The sequence below is a fragment of the Felis catus genome, chromosome E1 (genome assembly GCF_018350175.1).
Source record: "Felis catus isolate Fca126 chromosome E1, F.catus_Fca126_mat1.0, whole genome shotgun sequence".
Classification (NCBI taxonomy): Eukaryota; Metazoa; Chordata; class Mammalia; order Carnivora; family Felidae; genus Felis; species Felis catus.
The window spans coordinates 27,522,630-27,542,924 of NC_058381.1; the positions used below are offsets into that span (position 1 = coordinate 27,522,630).

General features: G+C 44.5%; 1 protein-coding gene across 1 annotated transcript in view; it reads right to left on the reverse strand.

Moving 5' to 3' along the window:
- Positions 1-20,295, reverse strand: part of YPEL2 (yippee like 2) — a 65,068-nt gene that overhangs the window by 22,833 nt on the left and 21,940 nt on the right. Inside the window, exon 2 of the mRNA XM_023244589.2 lies at positions 19,946-20,259. Coding sequence (XP_023100357.1) covers positions 19,946-20,062 — 117 coding nt within the window. The 5' untranslated portion in view covers positions 20,063-20,259. The remainder of the gene's footprint in view (positions 1-19,945; positions 20,260-20,295) is intronic.

Below are 20,295 nucleotides of genomic sequence, written 5' to 3' on the forward strand. Positions count from 1 at the left end.
ACACTATGGTGGGGGTGCTCTAAAAACCTTTTCTAACAAGCAATCACTGTAGTGAAATTGGAGAGTTTATAGAAGAAATTAAGCAGGCTCATGCAATTGGAAATTGTGAAATAATAACAGTACAGTTGTATACAGTGCTTACTATGTATATAGTGCTTACCATATGCCAGGCAAGATTCAAATTGTTTTACATAAACCAAGTAACTTAATCTGCTACTGATCTGATGAAGTAGGTACAATCGTTGTCCCCATTTTACAGATGAGAAAATTAAGTCCATGGTCAAACAACAAATAGATGACAGAGACCAGGCAGGGAGTCTGGTTCCAAAGTCTAAGGGAGAATGAAGATGGGATAACAAGGGTGTTGTCCAGGTGACTCACTAAAAGAAAGGGGCCTAACAGAATTAGACTAATACTGACATCAGAATGCACAAAGCACTTTCACACACATTAACTAATTCAATCTGTAAAATAGCAGAGGAAACTGAAACCCAGGGCTGTTCAAGTGACTTTCCCAGTTTCACATAGCTTGTAAGTCAAGGTCAGAACATAAATCTACAGCTTTTGATTCCAAGTCCCAAGATTTTTCTAGAGTGTGTTCACCTGGAAAATCTGTCTCTTTGATGAAGAAGGATGGATCAAGTTGTCAAAATTGATGAAAATCTCTTAGGCTATTCAACTTCCTCTGCTCTGATTCCATATTTACTTAGCAACTGCCTAAATCTAATTCTCTCGCTCAAGTGGGTTTACCTTCAAGGAAGATAACACATAGTCTGAGCTTTCAGGATTATCTGTTCCACTGTAAATTAACAAATCAGAATTCTGGTCTACCAATTAGCTTCCTGTGAGTTGTGCTAGATGAACTGCTTCACTACAACTTGGCCATTCTTCAGTACATAGGTAAAATTAAATGTGTAAACCTACAATGCTTAAGGCTGACTGAAGACCACCAAAGGAATGTTCTTTGCAACCCAACATGAAAACAGCCTTCCGCACTCACTACTGAGTGAATGATTCTCATTTCATAAGCTGTGAGAACAAATAATTAAAAGCAAAGAGGCCCATTAAAATCCTTTCTTTGGCACCTGGACTTCACAACAAGGAAAGAGCAGAGAACCCAGAAAAATGCTTGGGGAGTTAGCTAAAAAAAAAAGAAAGAGAAAGAAAGAACTAATAGCATTCTATAGGAATCTCCTGCAGTGGATTGCAGTTTTGGTATAGCAAAAGATCTCAAAACAAAACAAAATATACACATGACCGTATCCAGTTTTAATTTCATAGACCATTGGGATATGAAGGATCTCCAAAGGTCAGCCACTCATCTGATGCATGGCTGTCACCCACGTTTCTATCAAACCTCGTCCAGGGATAGGGAACTCTTTACCTCCCCAGGAAGCCCATTCTACTGCCAGTCACTCTGCCTGTCCCTAATTCCTCGTATGAGTTGAACTCTTATCTCCTGAGAGTTCCCAGAATGCTCCATCTTTATATCTTCTGGTGCCAAATAACACTTGGAGTGATATCTTTAAAGCTATAATCTTGCTTGCATCAAGGTTTCTTTGTATGGGCTGAACTTCTCCCAGCTTAGTAGCCTGGTATAATGGAAGAATTATATAGTTGTATGAACCAGATTCAATTCCCAGTTCTGGCACTTTCTTTACCATGTGCTCTTGGATATGTTCACCTCTCTGGTCTCAAGTTCCTCATCTGCCAAATGGCAGAACAATACCCACCTCACAAACAGTGAAACGCCTGGCACAGAACAGGCTTTCTATAAATGGCAGTACCCTTCCTTCTACCAGTTCCTTCAAATTTCTGTATGTGGTATGGTTTTAACCCTCACCAAGTTTTCCACTATCTTCTAAACCTCATTTTTCATTCCATCCTAGTTGTTCTCTAAATACCTTCGACACTTTGCTCTCCTGGAAATGCTAATCATAGCGCAAGGCTTTAAACAATTGGACTTCAGGTTGCATACACTATAAAGTAGACTGACTAATGTATTCTTCCCACTGTGGCAGGAACTCTGTCCAACGTCAGGCTTTCCTCCAGTGAGCACAGTAGCATGCATCTACATTTAATCCCTATGTACACACACACACACACACACACACACACACGGACTAGGTTTAGGAGTAGAGTTATAAGAAATAGTTACAAAGGAAGAGACAATCATGGTGGGCTTTAAGAAATCACAGCCAAAGGGCTCTTACGAAAGAGACAAGAGCATATAAATAAGGATAGGGTGCTGGCCAAAGTGTTAATGCCGGGCACTGGTGATTCTAGGTATTCCTTCTAGAAACAGAACACGACACTGGGTCACAACAACCATCCTACACACTCATGCCCCTGTCAGGCAAGGCTAGATCATCTGCCTCCAACTGCATGATGTCCTTGGGCAGATCCCTGATCCTCTGAACTGGGAGTTGCATCATCTGTGAAATGAGGGGGTTGAGTAAGGTCTCTTTCAAGGGTGAACATTGTGTGAATCCACTTTCTCAAGAGAGTAAACGCCTCACACATTAAATGAGCATTTCTGACTCAGAGTTAGACCTCTTTTCTCATGTTTTTAAACTTCCTGTTTATCTGCATAAAAAGTCTTTTCTGTTCATCAGCTGGCCTATCTTATCTGACAATTCCTATTTTAGGACTCTCATCCTCAAGACATAGAAACTTAAAACCTTTTCACATACTCTGGTGCTCAACCTTCTTCCCTGGCCAAAACCAAAGCCCCAGACACATTGTGAGATATCAGGCATTGGAAAATCATCTCCTGGGCAAAACAGTTTTGTGTCGCATGAATGTAGTCTATGATTTAAAAACTGGGGGGAAATCTAGGGGCACCTGGCTAGCTCAGTCAGTTAAGCATCTGACTTTGGCTCAGGTCATGATCTCACGGTCTGTGAGTTCGAGCCCTGCGCTGGGCTCTGTGCTGACAGCTTGGAGCTTGGAGCCTGCTTCAAATTCTGCATCTCTCTCTCTCTCTGTCTCTTCCCTGCTCGTGCTGTGTCTCTCTCTCTCAAAAATAAATAAAAACATTAAAAAATAAAATAAAATAAAAACTGGGGGGAAATCTAAATGTCCAATAATAAGGGTATGGCTTAGAATCTTGTGATATGATCCTAATGAGGAATACTGTGCCTCCATAATTATAAATCAACAAATATTTAATGAGCAGCTGTGCCCCAGACCTGGCTGGGCACAAAGAAGAATGTAGCAAGCTAGCTCTACCCTGAAGGTGCTTATAATCTAGCTAACTAGAAAACAGGACTAAAATACACAAAATATGTATAAAACAATGTGTATCCTTGTGACACATTATGGACATTAAAGGAGTTTTTGAGAACATGAATAGAACTGAAGAAGATGAGATCATTTGGTTGGGGGGGGGGGGGGGGGGGAGGAGATTTAGCAGGGGCATTCCTTGGAGAGGAAGTAAGATTTGAAGAAACATGAGCACTTAGCACAGCCTCAGCACAACCCATGTACATATATCCCCATCCCCTTCCTAGGAGAGGGTAATAACTCCTTGAGAAGCCAGCAGAGGTCCCTAGATGTTTGCAATCATATCTTGTGTCTTCCATAGTTTGATACCACCTAAGGGCATTGTCTCAAGTATTATCAGTGTTTTATAAGTGAGGAAAGATAGCTGAGTGGGATAGAACCACTCCTGAAAGCCAGATCAAGAAGTCCCTGCCTCTCTTTTGGGCATCTACTTTGTTTTGAAGTGAGTGTAAGCATTGTCTATTGTGTACACATCTAACATAGGACATTCTTACCACTCCCCTTTCCACTAATTTTTTCTTATTGATGGGGGTGGAGAGGGTGTGGGATCCTTAACAGCATTGGGCAGCAAATTTGAAAGCAGAACTTGTTAGTTTTTAAACAAGGACCAGCCAGTTGGACCACAGAGTGGGTGTTTCCATGCGAATTCCAGCACTTTCAAGTTGCTCCATGAACTGAGCCCAGCTAGGACAGCAAACCTTGTTGGGGTTTTTTTGGTTTTTTTTTTTTTTTTTTTTTTTTTTTTTTTTGCAGCCAGCTCTTTGCTTAGGTCTAGAGAGGGACTCAATTAGCATCATGGAAACACAGAGCAGATTTCAGAAAGGAAAGGTCAGCTAGCTGCAAGCCCTAGCATTTGCTATCAGCCATCTGCCAGGCAGGAAGTGCTACTCAGATCTATTTTTAATCATCTTCCCTAGGCGAGGGCTCCTGGGAGAATGCAGAGGCCAGGCTTATTCCAAGACAAACATTTAATTGCTACCTTTCTGTACACATTCTTAAATAGTCTCTGGATACTCAAGACCAACTTATACATAGATGCCCAGTTCTTGGGTTCTGTCATGCTGGCAACTACCTTCAGGGTTGTATTTGGAGGCCCTAGTTGAGGACCTCTTCTTGAGGAAATTTCCTGACTGATAGGTCAACTCCACATAACATAACAATCCCTATAACCAGGTTCCAGGGATTTGCTCTGGTTGCAAGTGACAGAGAAGAGAGAAGTTGTGGAAGTCCGGGAGCACATGTTCACTCCCAACAGCGGTGAGACTGGCAATGCTAACTGTGCAAACTTCCTGCTCATTTTTATTTTAAGTGCATCTATCTCTTCAAAAAGGTAAATTAAAACCAGTTCGTCTGGCAGTAACTCATCTGTTACTCAAGATACGGGTTGGCTAAAGAAAGAGGAAAGGTTTCATCTCAATTCCCAGGGACCCAGGCTGTGCTGTGGCTGGTCGTCCAGGCACAGGAACATTTTGTCCGCTGGCTTCATCCCCCTCCTGACTAGGAGCAGTACTCACGTCTCAGTTCCACCCAGCCCAAGGAATGAAACATCTCTGCAAGGTCTGGACAGGGAGTCTGCAGGCCATGGCCATAGCAGATTATGCAGAAATGGAGCCTGGCTCAGAAGCTCCTGCATTCTTCCAGCCCACACACTGAATACAGAGTTTCCTTGTCTCTTGACACTTAAAAACTTTCAGCATCCAATTTCCACCCTTAGGTAAAGCCTAAGCATATGTACAGTTGTACCAATAAAAGATGAAAGCTAGGCAGCTAGCCACCACCCAGGGCCTGCCCCATCAAACACAATAGCAGGGAGCCGCAGCACCCATGCTTTGTGCAGAATGACAAAAGGACAAAGGGGTCTGCTCCAGGTGTTACCCACCTCTCCTCCCTCCCCCTTGCCTCCTCTTAGGAGCTTATCTGTCAGTGAGCAGCCAATGGGAAAGCTAAGCCGAAAGGGCACCTTGGCTGTGGGATCTTTGCCTGGCGATGTGAAATAAGAGACTGAGTATTTGGGGCAACTTAACACCAGCAGGAGCCCAGCCAGAGGGTCAGGGAGGAAGGGACTGAATAGGCAGACATGTGCTTCACAGGAGATCTAACTCCCAGGGGTGGGGGGTGGGGTGGGGGGTGGAATCCCTCCCCTCAGTGCTATGGAACTCTGCCCTGGTGAGCTGGGGCACACATGTCCCTGAAAAGAAAAAAGCCACTGCACAGGGTCATTCTCCCTGACCCAGTTGGACCACAAATTAATTAGGGCTTCTGAGCCGTGCTGACTCTTGAGTTCTTCTTTTTGGTTTCAGGAGCAAAAGGAGCTAATTAGTAAACAGCTTAAGAAATAATAACTTCTTCCCCTGCTGAGAATCACCTGTGCTCTTCCTTCATCCCTTCCCCTGCTTGCCATGGCTCTATGGGTCAAAAAACTCTATTTTAAAAAATCCAGAGGGGCACCTGGGTGGCTCAGTCAGTTAAGCAGCCAACTTTGGCTCAGGTCATGATCTCATGGTTCATGAGTTTGAGTCCTACATCGGGCTCTGTGCTGACAGCTCAGAACCTCGAGCCTGCTTCAGATTCTGTGTCTCCCCCACATCTCTCTCTCTCTCTCTCTCTCTCTCTCTCTCTCTCTCCCCCCCTCCCCCACTTGTGTGTGCGCTCGTGCTCTCTCTCTCAAAAATAAATAAACATTAAAAAAAGGAAAAAAAACAACAGAGACCATAGGGTATTATGTTCCATAGGGTGTCATGTTTGGTTCAAGTTCAAGACCCCAGGAATAGGGGTTTACCTGGAGATTTCTGAGCCAGGCAGACAGCCTGGGAAGCACCAAGAGAGTGGGCTGGGCTGGGTTTCTCTGCTAATTTAGAGCAAGAAACAGTGTGGTGGAGCACTGAAGGGTATGAACTGGGAGTCATGCCTGAATTCCAATTTTGGTTCCACCCTTTCCTAACTGGGTCCCCTTGATCAATTCAATTTGTCTAAGCCTCACTTTCTTCATCCCAAAATGGTAACAATGGTAGTACATCTCTCTCTGGGTCGGTATGAGAGAAAAGATGTGAGACAAAAGATGTAAATACCAGCACTGCACTGGCATTTAGTTAACACTCAGTAAAATGATAACTACTGTCATCATTATTAGAGGAAGATCTCCAAAGAGTTCTCTTCTTTTTCAAAAAATTTTAGTCAAAACCACCAATTGTGCCTTCAAGGAGTGGAAAGTGCTAGAAGGTAGACAGTGAACACTAGGGCCAGCATGCCCTGGCTACCTTCAAAGCAAGGAGAAGGCTGGGACTAGGGTGAGGCAAGCCAGGAAGCCAGCACCTAGCATCTTTAAGGAGGCCCTTGCTCTGAGGTGCTGCCTTTGTACAGCTCCAAGAGTGAATGCTTTTCAAGTCCTATATCCTAGGTGACTTGTTTCCTTCCCTTAGGCAGGGCCTTCATTCCCAGTCACATTCAGACCTACAGAATAGGAATTTCTGGAAGTAGGTCCTGAAGATCAGCCTTTTTATCCCAGGTTATTCTGATGTGCTGTCAGATTTGGGGATCTCTGCTCAGAATCCCCATTTTCTAAGGCCACTTTCAACTACATTCAGGCATATGCTAAAACACTGGAAAGTACAGAAGCCATCTATTTCTCCCCTTCACTTTGCCCTGTCCCAAACCCCATGACTACACCAAAAGCCACGTGAATTCTGAAACTCAGTTCTCACTATAACATAATAGAAAAACTCATAAATGTGGGGGTGCAATTGCCACCTTATAATGACTCAGTGAGCTTCAAGAAGCCATACAAGAAAGTCGAGCTAAAGGGAGTACCTGGCCCAGCAAACCAGGGAACTCTGAAAGGCCCTCTTCTCAGAGTTATGAAGGTTTGGTGTCCGCCAATGATTTATCTGGCTTCTGATTAACTGAAGGCATCACAAGGAGGAAATGAGCCTGGCTGTGAATTACAGCACTGGCTTAATTATCAGGGTTTATTAACTTTATACAATATCAACATTCCTGTTCACACAGAGCTCATGGATATATAGTTTATAGAAGCTGGAGGAGTTGACTTTATGAACTAGGCTATATTATAATATTCTAGTCCAATCTCAATCAAATGCTATCATTTCCTTGCTTTAAAAGCTCTTTCAATGGCTCCCTACACATACAAAACTGAATCTAAATTCCTTAGCTGGGCCTTCTGAGCCTTGTGCAATCCACACCTCCTGACCTCCTGCTTCCCTCTCTCACCCTCTCCATCTCTTCCTGTGATTCCTTAGGCTTGATCTCCTCTAGAGGATTTCTCTGCCTCTGCTCAGAATGGACCTGCCCCCTCCACCGACTTTTCCTGTTCACTTAGAAAAAACTCATCCTGCTCTTTGCCCCTAGAGCATCCTGAATAACCACTCCCCAAAGCCTGTATTTCACTACATCTTATAATAATTTACCTGTTGGTCTTCCCCACTAGATCACGAGCTACTTAAGGGCAAACATTTTCATGTGTCCATTGCAGTTTTCCCAGTGCCTCATATTCAATATGTGCTGAGTGGTCAGAGAGGTTATGCGACTTACTCAATGCCACGCTGAAGAGTTAGTGGTAGAGCCAGGCCTAGAACAGAGGTGGCTTGACCCTTCATTCAGGACTTGAAAGTGACGCCACTGACTCTGTCTGCAGGGCCCCACATTGTGTTCCCATTACAGTGATGACGTTGTGTGAAAATATGTGCTCTGTCTGGCTTGGTCAGCTTGTAACCTTTGGTGGGAACCTGCAGGTGCTAGATGGCTGGGCTGAAGTTTGGCCTATGCAGTTGACACCACAGTGTCAAACGGAACCAGTCAATGAACACAGTGCGTCAGCTCCTACACTATCTATAGCAAATGTAACTACTGTGTTGGCTTTAGATTCCTCCTGAAATCACATAAACATATTTCTCCAACATGCATTTCACAACTGGTTCCCATCTTGTAGCCTAGGAATCAGCAAATGTGCAAGGGCCAAACTGAGCTTCTTACCTGTTTCAGAAGTATTTAACTGGAACACGGCTATGCTCATTTGTTTATGTATTCTCTATGGCTGCAGAGTTGGATGGTTGAGACCATATGGCCAGCAGCACCTAAAAATTTATCTGGCCTTTGCAGAAAATTTTGCCAACCATTTAGCTGCAGGAAGAGGGAATGAAGACTCCAAAGAGGCCCCTCCCTTCTACCAAGAGACTGATTGCCCCCACCCTGGAAGGTAGTGGACCAAGTGGCTTTTGCATGATGTCATTTCTGTTTTTAGCACTGGTTACAGGCCTGGGATTCAGGAGATTTTGCCTGACAGAGACACAGAGGGGCCTGAAACACCTAGCACATGGCCTAACATATAATGGTGCTTAGGAAATGTTTTTTAAATAAATAAACAAAGGCATGGGAGGTCAGCCTGTCTGTGTCCATCCTCCCCCCTGTCAGTTTCAAGGTGACCAGTCATACAGGTGCCTGGCAGCAGCCTGGTGACCTAGATTTGTCAGCCCTTATCTTATCGGCTTTCCTTCCCTGTGTGTTTACCCAGTACCTGCCCCCACAGTGCCCAGGGCAGACTGGCCTGTTGTTTTTACACAGAAGGAGACAGACAGGGAGGACCTTTCCTCCCCCACAGATACACTTTGCTTTTTCTCTCTCCTGCTGAAGCCAGGATCAAGAAATATGGGGACTTGGAACTTAAGGAGCTCCAATAAGTCTGGTTTCTCCAACTTCTTCTCTCCTTTGGTTTCCTGGGTGAATTTGTCTGGGCGAGGGGGAGGTGGGAAGAGGGGTCTTTAAAGGGCTCCTCAGAGCCCTACCTGTCATTTAGAACATTCTGCATCAAGAGGAGAGGGACTGAGGGTAAAATTGTGCAGCTTTCAGAAGTAAACAAAGCAACCAGCACCCAATGGTTAGAGGCCTGTTCCTGAGAACAGACATTCCTCCAAAGCCACATCAGAGAACAGTGGGTCTAATTCTCCGGCCACCTCGAGCTGCAAGAGCCTAGCTGGCAGTTTTACCAGTCTGGGAGAGCCTAGGCTGACATTGCAGCAGAGGACAGGGACGGTGAAGAAAAAAGTTCTGCACAGTTGGGCATCTCATGGAAATTAGGCAAATTGGATGGAAAGCAATATGGAAATGTTGGTTTCTTGGCTGCCCCAGACAGCTCTGGGTACCAGGTACAGATGGGGATCCCTTCTACTGCCACCAGGTGCTTCTGCAGATAATGGGCTTTCCAGTGACCAAAGGGTCCTGGGCACAAGGTGGCTGAGGGCAAAGCATACATCTGTTTGCCACTATATTCCCAATACCTAACATGTGAGAGGAGTCGCTAAATGTGGAACAAATGGTAGGGTTCAGTGCAGGAGGTTTCATTCTGGGATCTTTTGTTTGGGCAAGGAAAAACTTTTCTGTCCCCTCTGGTATCTGTTGGAGAGTTAAAGCAAATGCTGTTGTTGGGACCAGCCCTAACAGGGAGGAAAAGGAGTTTCCTGGGCCCCCAAAGTTAGATCATTTTCCTTCTGACAATATAAGTTGTCCCTTCAAAGGACCAAAGGTGTTGGAGGCAGAAGGGAGGGGAGAGCCAGCGCCACCTGCTCAGCCTGTCTCATCACTGGTCTGGGAGGGGAGGGAGTTCATGGACTGATTAGATGTTGTTGTTTTTAGCAGCAGCTGGTGGAGCCATCTCCTCCTCTCTTCCTCTCCTCCCCCCTCCTTCCCTGAGTCACACTCCAGCCACTAGCAATAAGCAAGGGAGGGGAGGAGAGGGGAGGGAAGTGGAAAGCTAAAGCTCCCCGGGTTAGGCAGCCCTGACCTCAGAGACAAAGCTCTGGGTCACCGGGTCAAACCCTCCCTTCAGGAGCTGGCTGAGTGCTTTGCAAACAAAGGTATCAGAGATTCTTTTGGGGTTTGTTTTCTTAAAGATAATGAAAATAGCTTCTTTCAAAAGAACCTCTCCACCCCCCCCCCCCCCCATGAAGCATCCCAGGGTGAACCAGACTGACTAGCAATTCTCAGCTATGGCTCCAACACCAGGTTGCCTGGGTTGCTGTTGTCACAGTAGTCTAAGGTCTCTGTAACTGGTTGATGTGTGGGTCAGAGGAAAACTCGCCACCTAACAGCTTAGATGGGAAGGGGCAGGGGCAGATTTTTCCATTTAAATTTTGGAGAGGCTTGACAGCTGTTTGCAGGTAAGCCCAACCCCACCTGTCCAAGAGCAGAGGCTGCCACTGTTATTTAATCACCTCCAGAAACCTGCTAGTCCCTTTGGAATTATAAGGAGCAAGAGATTCAACGTTTATAGAGGTCTCAGAAGACCACTGGTAATTGTATAGCTAAAGGGGTAATAGCTGAGACTCAGACAAAAGGAAGGAACTGTTTACCAGGACTATTAGGGGTGCCAGGATCTGGGCATGTTTGCTACTTTGGTTTTGCTTAATGAGTATTCATAGATAGCAAGTATCAGCCTTTATGGAGCAATTACTATTATGTCAGGCACTCTGAGAAGTACCTTTTATTGATCACCTCACTTCATTTCCACAAAAACCTTACAGGTATCTAATATTAATAGTAATCCCATTTTCCCAATGGGATATTAAGACACAGAGAGGTTATTCAACTTGCATAACCACTAAGTGAAGAAGTCAGGGTTTGAACCCAGGTAGTCTGGCTCAGAGATTGCATTGTTAACCACTAAGTTATGTTGCCTTGCATTATCTTCTGATAATGATGTACTAGAATCAGAAAAAGGGAGAGATGGAACGCTTTAATGACAGTCTAATCTAATGCCTCATTTGGATGAAGAAAAAGGAAAGCTACAGAGCACAGTCTTGCCCAAGATCATACACCTTGATGCTTCTGTTTTAGCCATCAGCCCTCTCCCCTAGACCTGCCTCCAGCATCTACAAGCACGAGTTATATGTAAGGCAGTAGGTGGTATGGCAGAGAGGAGGTGGCAAAGTACAAAGTCAAGAGGCACTCAGTTTCTCTGAGGAGCTGAAGGGGAACATCTAGGTTCAAAGGCCCCTCTAGCTCTAATGTTCTGAGAGTCTATGACTCCAGGTCATTTAGAATCTTATTAGGAAGCAACACAATTATATGTAAAAAGTGCCCATAACCACAATAACACAGACCATATTATTACAAGACAGTCATTATTAACTACCAAATGAACGAGACAGTGAACTTCTATAGGCGTTCAGTGGAGGGAGGGACTCCTACAGTCCAGCAAGACAACCTGGAAAATACTTAAACCAGTCTTCAGGAATGGGTAGAGAGTGAATAGAGAGAAAGGAAGAAGGACTTTTTAGACAAGGCAAATGATAGGAGGGAATACAGGGTAGGATTTACCACCAATATTAATGAGAGACCAGAAGACAGTTGATGCCAAATGGAGCCACTTAGGTCATGACTGTCAAGCTATGGTAAAGAAGGCATAGACCTATCTAGACCTGTATCCCACACAGCTTCTTGGTAACCTACGACCTTAGAAAAGTCACTTAATTCCCACCTTGAGGGGAGGTGGGAAAGTAAGTGATGGAGTAATAAGGAAAATGTCTAAAGGGGCCCCTAGCACACAGTAGATGTTCAATAAATAGTAGTAAAGCAACAATGTAGCTTTTTCATCCTCTTTTTTTTTTTAGGTTACCAACACAACCTCATCTGTAACACTCTTTTGCCCCCACAGTGAGGCTTACACTCCCAAGTACCTCAAAGATAACACTCTAAGTACAGGAATCATGTTGGCTTCATCTCTCTATCCCTAGCACCCAGCCCAGAGCCTGGCAAGTTGTTTGAAATACAAAAATATTATTGAACTGAACAATCAGCATATGACGGTGGATTCTGGTCAGGCCCCAAAAAACAAAACAGCCAAACCAGCATTGGTGCAGCTTTACTATTCCAGAGACAGAGGGAGTGCCAATGCTCAAAAAAAAACACAGGGCAGGGGTCCTGTACCTACTTCTTGTTTCTCAGGAAAGACACCCTGTTGAAAAGAGTTTCTTTGGATCTTAAGTACACAAGCTTGCAATCATCAGCCTCCGTATTGAATGCCAAAACACTAATGTACAAACCAATCTTATGATTGGAACCTTACAGGCATTTGCAAACCACAGAGTTAATTTTCAGGGTACGCCTCATAGCTCAAGTCAACATTTCCTTTTGGTATTTAAAGCAACCACATAGAAAGGATCACATTTGAGCAGATTCATGCTCCAGCTGCCTGCAGTCTGTAGCAAAAAAAAAAAAAAAATCCACAGATGATTCACCAGACTTGGTCGCTAGCAGCTCCTCTACAATAAATTGGTGAGCAATTCTACTCGTGCCTAGATCATTAATTTTCACAGGGAGCAGGTATGACTATGGGACAGGTCTGTCTCCCATCCAGAATATGACCTCCTAAACTCAATTCCTCTTGTTCATGACTACAAGTGATAGAATATTTTAAACCTTAGAATGCTTATATTTCTTTCCCAAGCAATGCTCAACAAAACTTCACTGAATAACTTCCAAGTGCCCCAAACACCTGTAGATCACTTCAATGCATACACACTGGTTCCTCCATCTCTGGTCTCTTCTTTAGTAGTTCACCTACCACACTGTGACAACATTTGCTATCTCAAAGCAAAGCTCTTTCTGGCTGTGTCATTACTTGCTCAAAAGTTTCAGTGGCACCCAACTGCCAGCAGTATAAAGCCAGGACTTCTATTCTCCCAACAGTCTGGCTTCAACTCCTTCGACCTGTTTTCACACAGCTCCTCAACATCTAACCTATAGGAATGGCTGCTCCCTCATGCTTCCTGCCTGCACTTCTTGGTTCACGCTGCTCTTTTTACTGGTCCCTCCCCAACCATTTCCGCATGTCCAGGTTCTTGCTTCAAGGCACACCTCACTGTCACTTCTTCTACCAAGTCTTCCCAGAACTTCAATTCCTAGACAGATGGATTTTAATGGTGTCTTTTTTGGGTTTTTTTTGATCAACAACTTTTGAGAGCCTGCAGAAAGCTACGGAACCCTCTCTTGAAAAACAGATATGCACATAGAATTGAACATACAGTTTCAGAGATTCCCTGAAGCCAGTCCATGAGCTCCAAATTAAGACCCTCTTATGTCTGTCTCTATTTTGGAATAATAATTGTCATTTGTTCATATATTCACTGAAAATCTACCAGTCTTTGGGAGCTGTGCAGAGTGCTGGAGAAACAAAGATGGTATCGCAATTATCTCCTCAAGCATTTCACAAGCTAATGGAGATATGTGCTGTTACACTGTGATAAGTGCCCTAAGATAAACATAAGGTGAAATACAAATTTCAAGAAGGGATGACTTATGAACCTATTATCTCCCAGCTAGAGTCCAAGCTCCTTGAGGATAAAATCCTTGAGGGTAATATTATAATATCTACTAGAGTGCTACACAGAGTACATATTTAGTACATGTGCAATTACAGAACAGTGCCCATGAGACAAAACTGCATGTACAGGCACAGCCCCCACTGCCCTCCACCCCCACCTCCCAGTGGCCTCTGAGATTCAGTGAAGGTGGTTCTATGTTCGAACAATCATGCTATACAATTTAACCTAGCAATAATTTATGACTTATCCTACGCTGAAGTGATTCATTCTCTGTCCCAATGGAGAAAAGATACCATAATATACTACCCCTTACATACTTCAAATGGTTTCTTTTCACCAAGGAACACTGTAATCTAACCATATCCCTTTGTTTGGAGGTTTTCTGTATAAGATCTGTCACCCCTTCCCAAGTGATCAACAGACAGCCCTTTTGCACTCCTCCGGAACTATCACTTCATCAGAAGATTAGGGCTTTCAAAGGTCAGATAGTTGGGAAAAAGAAGTCAGTGATTTAAGGTTTTACAAAAGCTAAATTGATTGAATGTGTTTTTAAACGGGGCTTACTGGTTTATGTTGGAACTCTTCCATAATTTATCACTTCTGCCTTTGCTGTACCTCAGAAATGCTGTTTAGGAAACCAACAAACACTGCAAAAGAAGCAAAGGTGCCCACTATGGTATGGGTCCTACCAACATGGTTGTTACTGACATCTTTTTTCTTAAAGCCCATCGGCAACTCTGGTACAATCATAGGTCACATTATTTCAGAAACAAAAATTTCACTTTTTATGCTATAGACATCTATAGGTTTACATATAATCTAGTTTTCCCCTCCTGCTAGAATAGAAATACAAATTTTACTGCATTACAGTTTTTTTAAGAATCGTTGTCACATATCTATTGGACACCAAAAACCTTTCAATTAATAAAATTGGAATTCAACATATATTTTGCTAGTTAGGAAAGCTCAGAATTATCTTCAAGAGCCACATCTTATCGTATATTTTCTTTATGAATTATACTGCTTGCTGTGACACAGCTGTCATTAACACTACTAAATACAATCCAAAGCTCACTATAACATTTTTTTTAATTTTTTTTTTAACGTTTATTTATTTTTGAGACAGGGAGAGACAGCATGAATGGGGGAGGATCAGAGAGAGAGGGAGACACAGAATCTGAAACAGGCTCCAGGCTCTGAGCTGTCAGCACAGAGCCTGACGCGGGGTTCGAACTCACGGACCGCGAGATCATGACCTGAGCCGAAGTCGGATGCTTAACTGACTGAGCCACCCAGGTGCCCCTCACTAAAACATTTTCAAGACACTTAGAGAAAAAGAAATGAGTGGATTTTTAGAAATTCTATTCTTATATTTATTTTTAACATCGAACTTTCCAGGATATTTATTATACATTAAAGACAAGCTGGTGGGTGGTGTAAATGAAGAGAAACACATCCCTGATGAGTAGAATGGAAAGGATAGAATAGATCTCTGGACTTCCACATCAGCACCCCTCTATGTCCACTACCTATAAGCCACTGTGTTATGGGTACTAGTCTTTTTGAGAATCACTGGTGTTGAACACTAGTGCTCAGAAGCAGAGGTTCAGAAGCCACGGCGGGCAGAGGGGGCCTCTCAGTAGCCACTAGACCAATACATGGCCTCAGAACACCCTCCTCCCCACCACTTTTCTCAAAGCAATGCTGTACCTTACATCTAAGCAGGCAAGGAAAACCAAAATGCTACTGCTGTAAGGCAAATGGAACCCTACAGGGAACAAAAAGAACTGGCCTCCTAAAACCTCCCAGCCTCACAAGGAGGCCCAGTGCTTGAAAAGAGCCAGAGCTCTTCACACAGAGCACACCTGAGGGAGCACGAAATACAGATGTGTGGTTCTGAGGCTGTGGAACCTCAGGCCAGTCACTAAGTTGCCCACAGCCTGTTTCCTCATGAAGAGAGGCTGGGCTAGATGATCTGCAATTCTAGGAGTTCTGTATTTGCCACCAGAAGATAATCTGACCTGAAGATTGGACATAGCAATAAACAGCTTTCTACCTTCCCCCTGCACTGGACACCCACTCTGCAGCCTCCTACAACAGCTTCCCTCCAAGGACCAGAGCAAACTGGGTCTTGGAATGAAGCCATCGTCCCCAAAGTGAGTTTGTGAGAGGTTAATCCAACTCACCATTCCCAAATATCCTGCTCCACGATGCCATCAAACGGTGATAGGTCAGCAGGAGAGAAACAAAGGAAGGATCTCAGACAGAAAATTTTCATGAAAAAAATTTGTGAAGATCCAGGCTTCCATAATAGCTAGTTTCCACTGCAATGAGCATTCGATTGTTCCCGCTTGGGGCAACTAGCTGTTCCAACTGAAACTATTATTATTTGATAACCACAGTATATTTTTATAATGGGGCTTGCACCGTGAAGTGAGAAACAACAATGTGAGCAATTCCTCATGCCAACTTAAAATACCTCTGCATGCAAACACTCCAGCATTTAGACCACAACACCCCCTAAGAAAATGTAGGATGTCTCAGCACATTCCCTAGATAGTTCTGTCATCAATTCAAAGAGCACCCCCACCCCCATCCTACAGAGCAATGCTGTTACCTTTGTGCAGACACACACAAACTTTACTGTCGTCCTCTTCTATGGCCTTTTCCTCGTAAATCAAACTCCTGGGCTCCAGGTTCTAAAGTGAAACTACCTTAGCTAGACTAAATTTGCTTGGCATCAGGCAAGAACAATCCCCTCCGTCACCCCCAATCCCGCTTTGGACCAAGAGAAGCAAAGGGACTACACTATGTATTTGCATAGGAGCTTTGTGATTTGCCAACCACCCCCACACCCATGATCTCATCCAGCCTCGTAACAACCCAATGAGGTAAACCTCCTCACTGAACCTTCAAATATGGTTATATCTACTTTCCAGGACTGTTATGGAGATGGCACATAGTAAGCACACAGGAAGTGCTAGCTACTGGGCATTACACACAGCAAATATTACTTCACTCCTTTTATTAGTGAGAAACTGAGGGGCGCCTGGGTGGCTCAGTTGGTTAAGCATCTGACTTCGGCTCAGGTCGTGATCTCACGGTTCGTGGGTTAGATCCCCTGCGTCGGGCTCTGTGCTGACAGCTCGGGGCCTGGAGCCTGCTTCGGATTCTGTGTCTCCCTCTTTCTCTGCCCCTCCCCTGTTCATGCTGTCTCTGTCTCTCAAATATAAACAGATGTAAAAAAAAAAAATTATTAGTGAGAAACTGAGACTCAGAGGTTGGACAGTTGATTCCAGGCAATGAGGCCTCTGGGGATTTACAGCAAGCCAGGACGGTGGAAAGCCTGGTGCAGGATTCTTTCCACCACCTCAGTATAGACCCTAATTGTTCAAAACTTTGCAACTACACATTTCCACGGGAGCCCAAAGTCCTGACTCTGTTCCCAGTTCTCTACCAGCCACATACTCAGAGCTTTAGTTCTCTGGACCTTTGTGTTCACTTCTCCATAAGGAAGTCAGACTCACTTTTTTTTTTTTTTTTTTTTAAACCAAACAACGGAATGTCAGGCTTCCAGATGAAAGGCTCTATTACAAGTACAAAGTATCATTTAATTACACTGCTGCTCCAGTTATCTGCTTCCCAGCTCCTAACTCCCACTGGGCAGATTCTGAAACCGCATAGGAGATTATGTCAAGAGGGGAGAACAGGAGAAACATTCTCTCCCTGAACTTTCTTAAATGGAAGAGAGAAACAAAATGAAAAGAAAGGCCCATTTTCCAAGGAGGGGGCTGGGGCAGTGATCTTTCCGTTAAGTGGACCTGCATAAGAATCTATAGATTATTTAATGCTGGGGGTGGCTGCGGAATGAAATAAAGGAATCTTTGTGCCGTGCCAGCCACAGTTCCCTCACCCTCTCCCCACAGCCAGGCATTTAACCCAACTTTTTAAATCATCAAGCTCTAATGCACCCCATCTGTGCACCGGTTGTGGCCAGTGAAACTGAAGCCTGTGCTGACTTTGGCCTGGACTTGTGAATGAGCCTTTCTGCCCCAGAAGGGGCAGGAAGGAGGACATGAGGCCAACAAAGACATTTTTTGCTCATCACTGGTCTTCTCCTAAGGCTCAGGCTCCACCCATCTGTTTATCTGTTCATTTACTGAGCTCTTGCCATGGGTCAGGTTCTAACCCAGAGACACCAAACTAGTAGATATGGTCCCAGATGAAGGAGAATGTATAAAAGTTCCTGGGAGAGAGGAAAGAGGTGAGGAAGAAGGGATGCTGTTGGCTGAGGCACAGAGGACTGAAATACCCCCATCTGCATATTCAGGGATGTTGCTTAGTTCCAAGTGGTTGGAAAATAAAGCAACGAACTGGCAAGAAATCAAACTCAAAAGGCCAGATTGTCCAAGGCCCTGAATACCAGGCTCCAAACATCAGTGTGGAAGGCCACTACCATCTCCACACGTTCCTTTCGGTACATCTCACAAGACCCAGCTCAAATACCACCCCTTCCAGAAATCCTTCTTGAACACACTCAAAGTAATTGCTCTCTCTCCTTTAAGCCTCCAATTTGCATTCTTGGACAGCCTGTATGAGTCTCAACTTCTCCATCCATAAAATGATTACTATAGCCTACCTTAAAGTCTTCTTATGAGGGTTAAGTGAGGTAACATTTACAAAGTGTCAAGTAGCAGTTTTTAATACATAGAAGGTGCTAAAATACAGTTTATTGTTACCTCAATTTCTTATGATACATAGCACTTTCTCGTGGTATTAAAAGGATGTCTTGACTTCCATTTTTCCCTGGAGATTTCCAGAAATAGGACAACTCACATTTTCCCTCCAAGCTTGTAGGCCCCCTTCCAAAGCAAAGAGGACTGATCCTCTCTTTCCTCACTGACACAGCCTCCCCACATCCAAAATTCCAGACTTGAGGGGTTCCCCAAAGATTCAAGCTGAATCTGAGACAAGATGAGTCTATTGACAGAGAAGGGAGCTACAGGCTGGCTGGAACATAAATGGCATAAAGGAAAGTAATTAGCAGAAACCTAGAGAAGTAAAAGCGGGCCAGAGGTCAAGACTCTGAGGGCTCCAGGATTCAAACTCTGTAGTAACCCTAGATCTTGGAATAGGCCTAGAAGGAGGACTTCCATTCTTAGTCCTGATTTGAGAAGCCCCACAACCACACATAGTTGTTCTAGAACAACAGTCTAGGGACTGTTCTAGAACTACTGACCCTTCATCTCCCAGCCTTCTCTCTGGCTGGGCTATCGAGCCAGAGCCAGGGAAGAGTGATGCCACCTTTTCTAGAAGTTCTTGTAAACAGATCAAGAGCACTTTTTTTTTTTTTTTTAATTTAGTCTGGGTATGATTACAGGTTGGCTTGTTTTTTTATTTAATGGCATGAAGTCCAGGTTCTGAGGAAGGATGGTTTTTAGAGGGAAAAGGTCCCCAGGATCTTTATCCTTTTTGTGCAGCCTAGTAAAACCCATTTCTCCTCTCATGGGAATTTAGGGCCAGGAGGGAGGTAGCTACCACCCTGAGAATGCTGCCTGAAGGAGCCAGTTCCTGGATTGAACAACTGGGATGTTTACTGATTTATTAATAATCTCCCTGCCCCAACTTCAGGAAGCAGTTGCTAATGCTTTTCCAGGAAAATAGGGTTCCATCATTTCTTCTAATTTTGATCAAGTGTCACACCATATTATCTCATGTAGAAGCCCGAAAGATCCCCACAGGACAGGGTCAGCTCTTTACCAAGCCACTTTTGGTCCTCCCCGAAGGAGGAGTTACTAACCCATTTTAGTTACTAACCCATTTTAGTAACTCAGTCATCTTGTAACCTTCCCAGGGGGCTTAGCAGGCAATATCCTTTCTCATGTCAGCTAAGAAGTGCCTCCTCTAAGACATCCTGCCCCTACCACCTTTCTTAGAGCTCACTTTCCAGGCATGCAGCCCTCTACATGGCATTCACCTGCCAACCTGAGTTAAGCCAGCCTAGCGAAAGGCTCCAATCACTCTTCAGCCCCTCTCCCCTCTGGCCTGTGAGCCACCAGCTCCCCCAGCCACCAACAGGGATGACATTTAATTTCCAAAATTACATACTAAACTAGTACACTCTCCCTCCAACTCAGAGTTATTTCTCAGTTGAATGAGACAGCCAGGAAGGGAACCTGTAAAAACAAAACACAACACAAAACAAAGCAAAAAACCCACAAATATCCCGGGCTCTTTGGGAGAGTTTATAAACCTGTGCAACCTTATGAGCCAGAAATGCCCCCCACACCCGGGGTGGGCAAGCAAGGCCTGCAGGGAACATGTACCTTGGAAATGAGTTCATCATGATTGGCCAAGTGGGCTCTGCAGTGAATGCAGCTGTAGGTCCGGTGGCAGGAAGGCAAATATGCCTGGAAAGTCTTGGATCTTGTCATCTTCACCATTGGCGCCGTAGAGCGTGGAGTGAACTCTGGAGTGGCCCACGAGGCACTCCCACAGGATGGGTCGCACGGGAAACACCGGAAGACACAGGTAAAGGCCGTGGTTTGGCAGGGGGTGGGTGTGGGGCACGCTCCACACACTGGTGATGTCTTCAGAGGAAGGACCCTCAAGCAGAGGTCTAGGGCTGGTTCTCAGCAGCCTGCAGTGCCAAGATAAGGGGAATATCATTAACTGA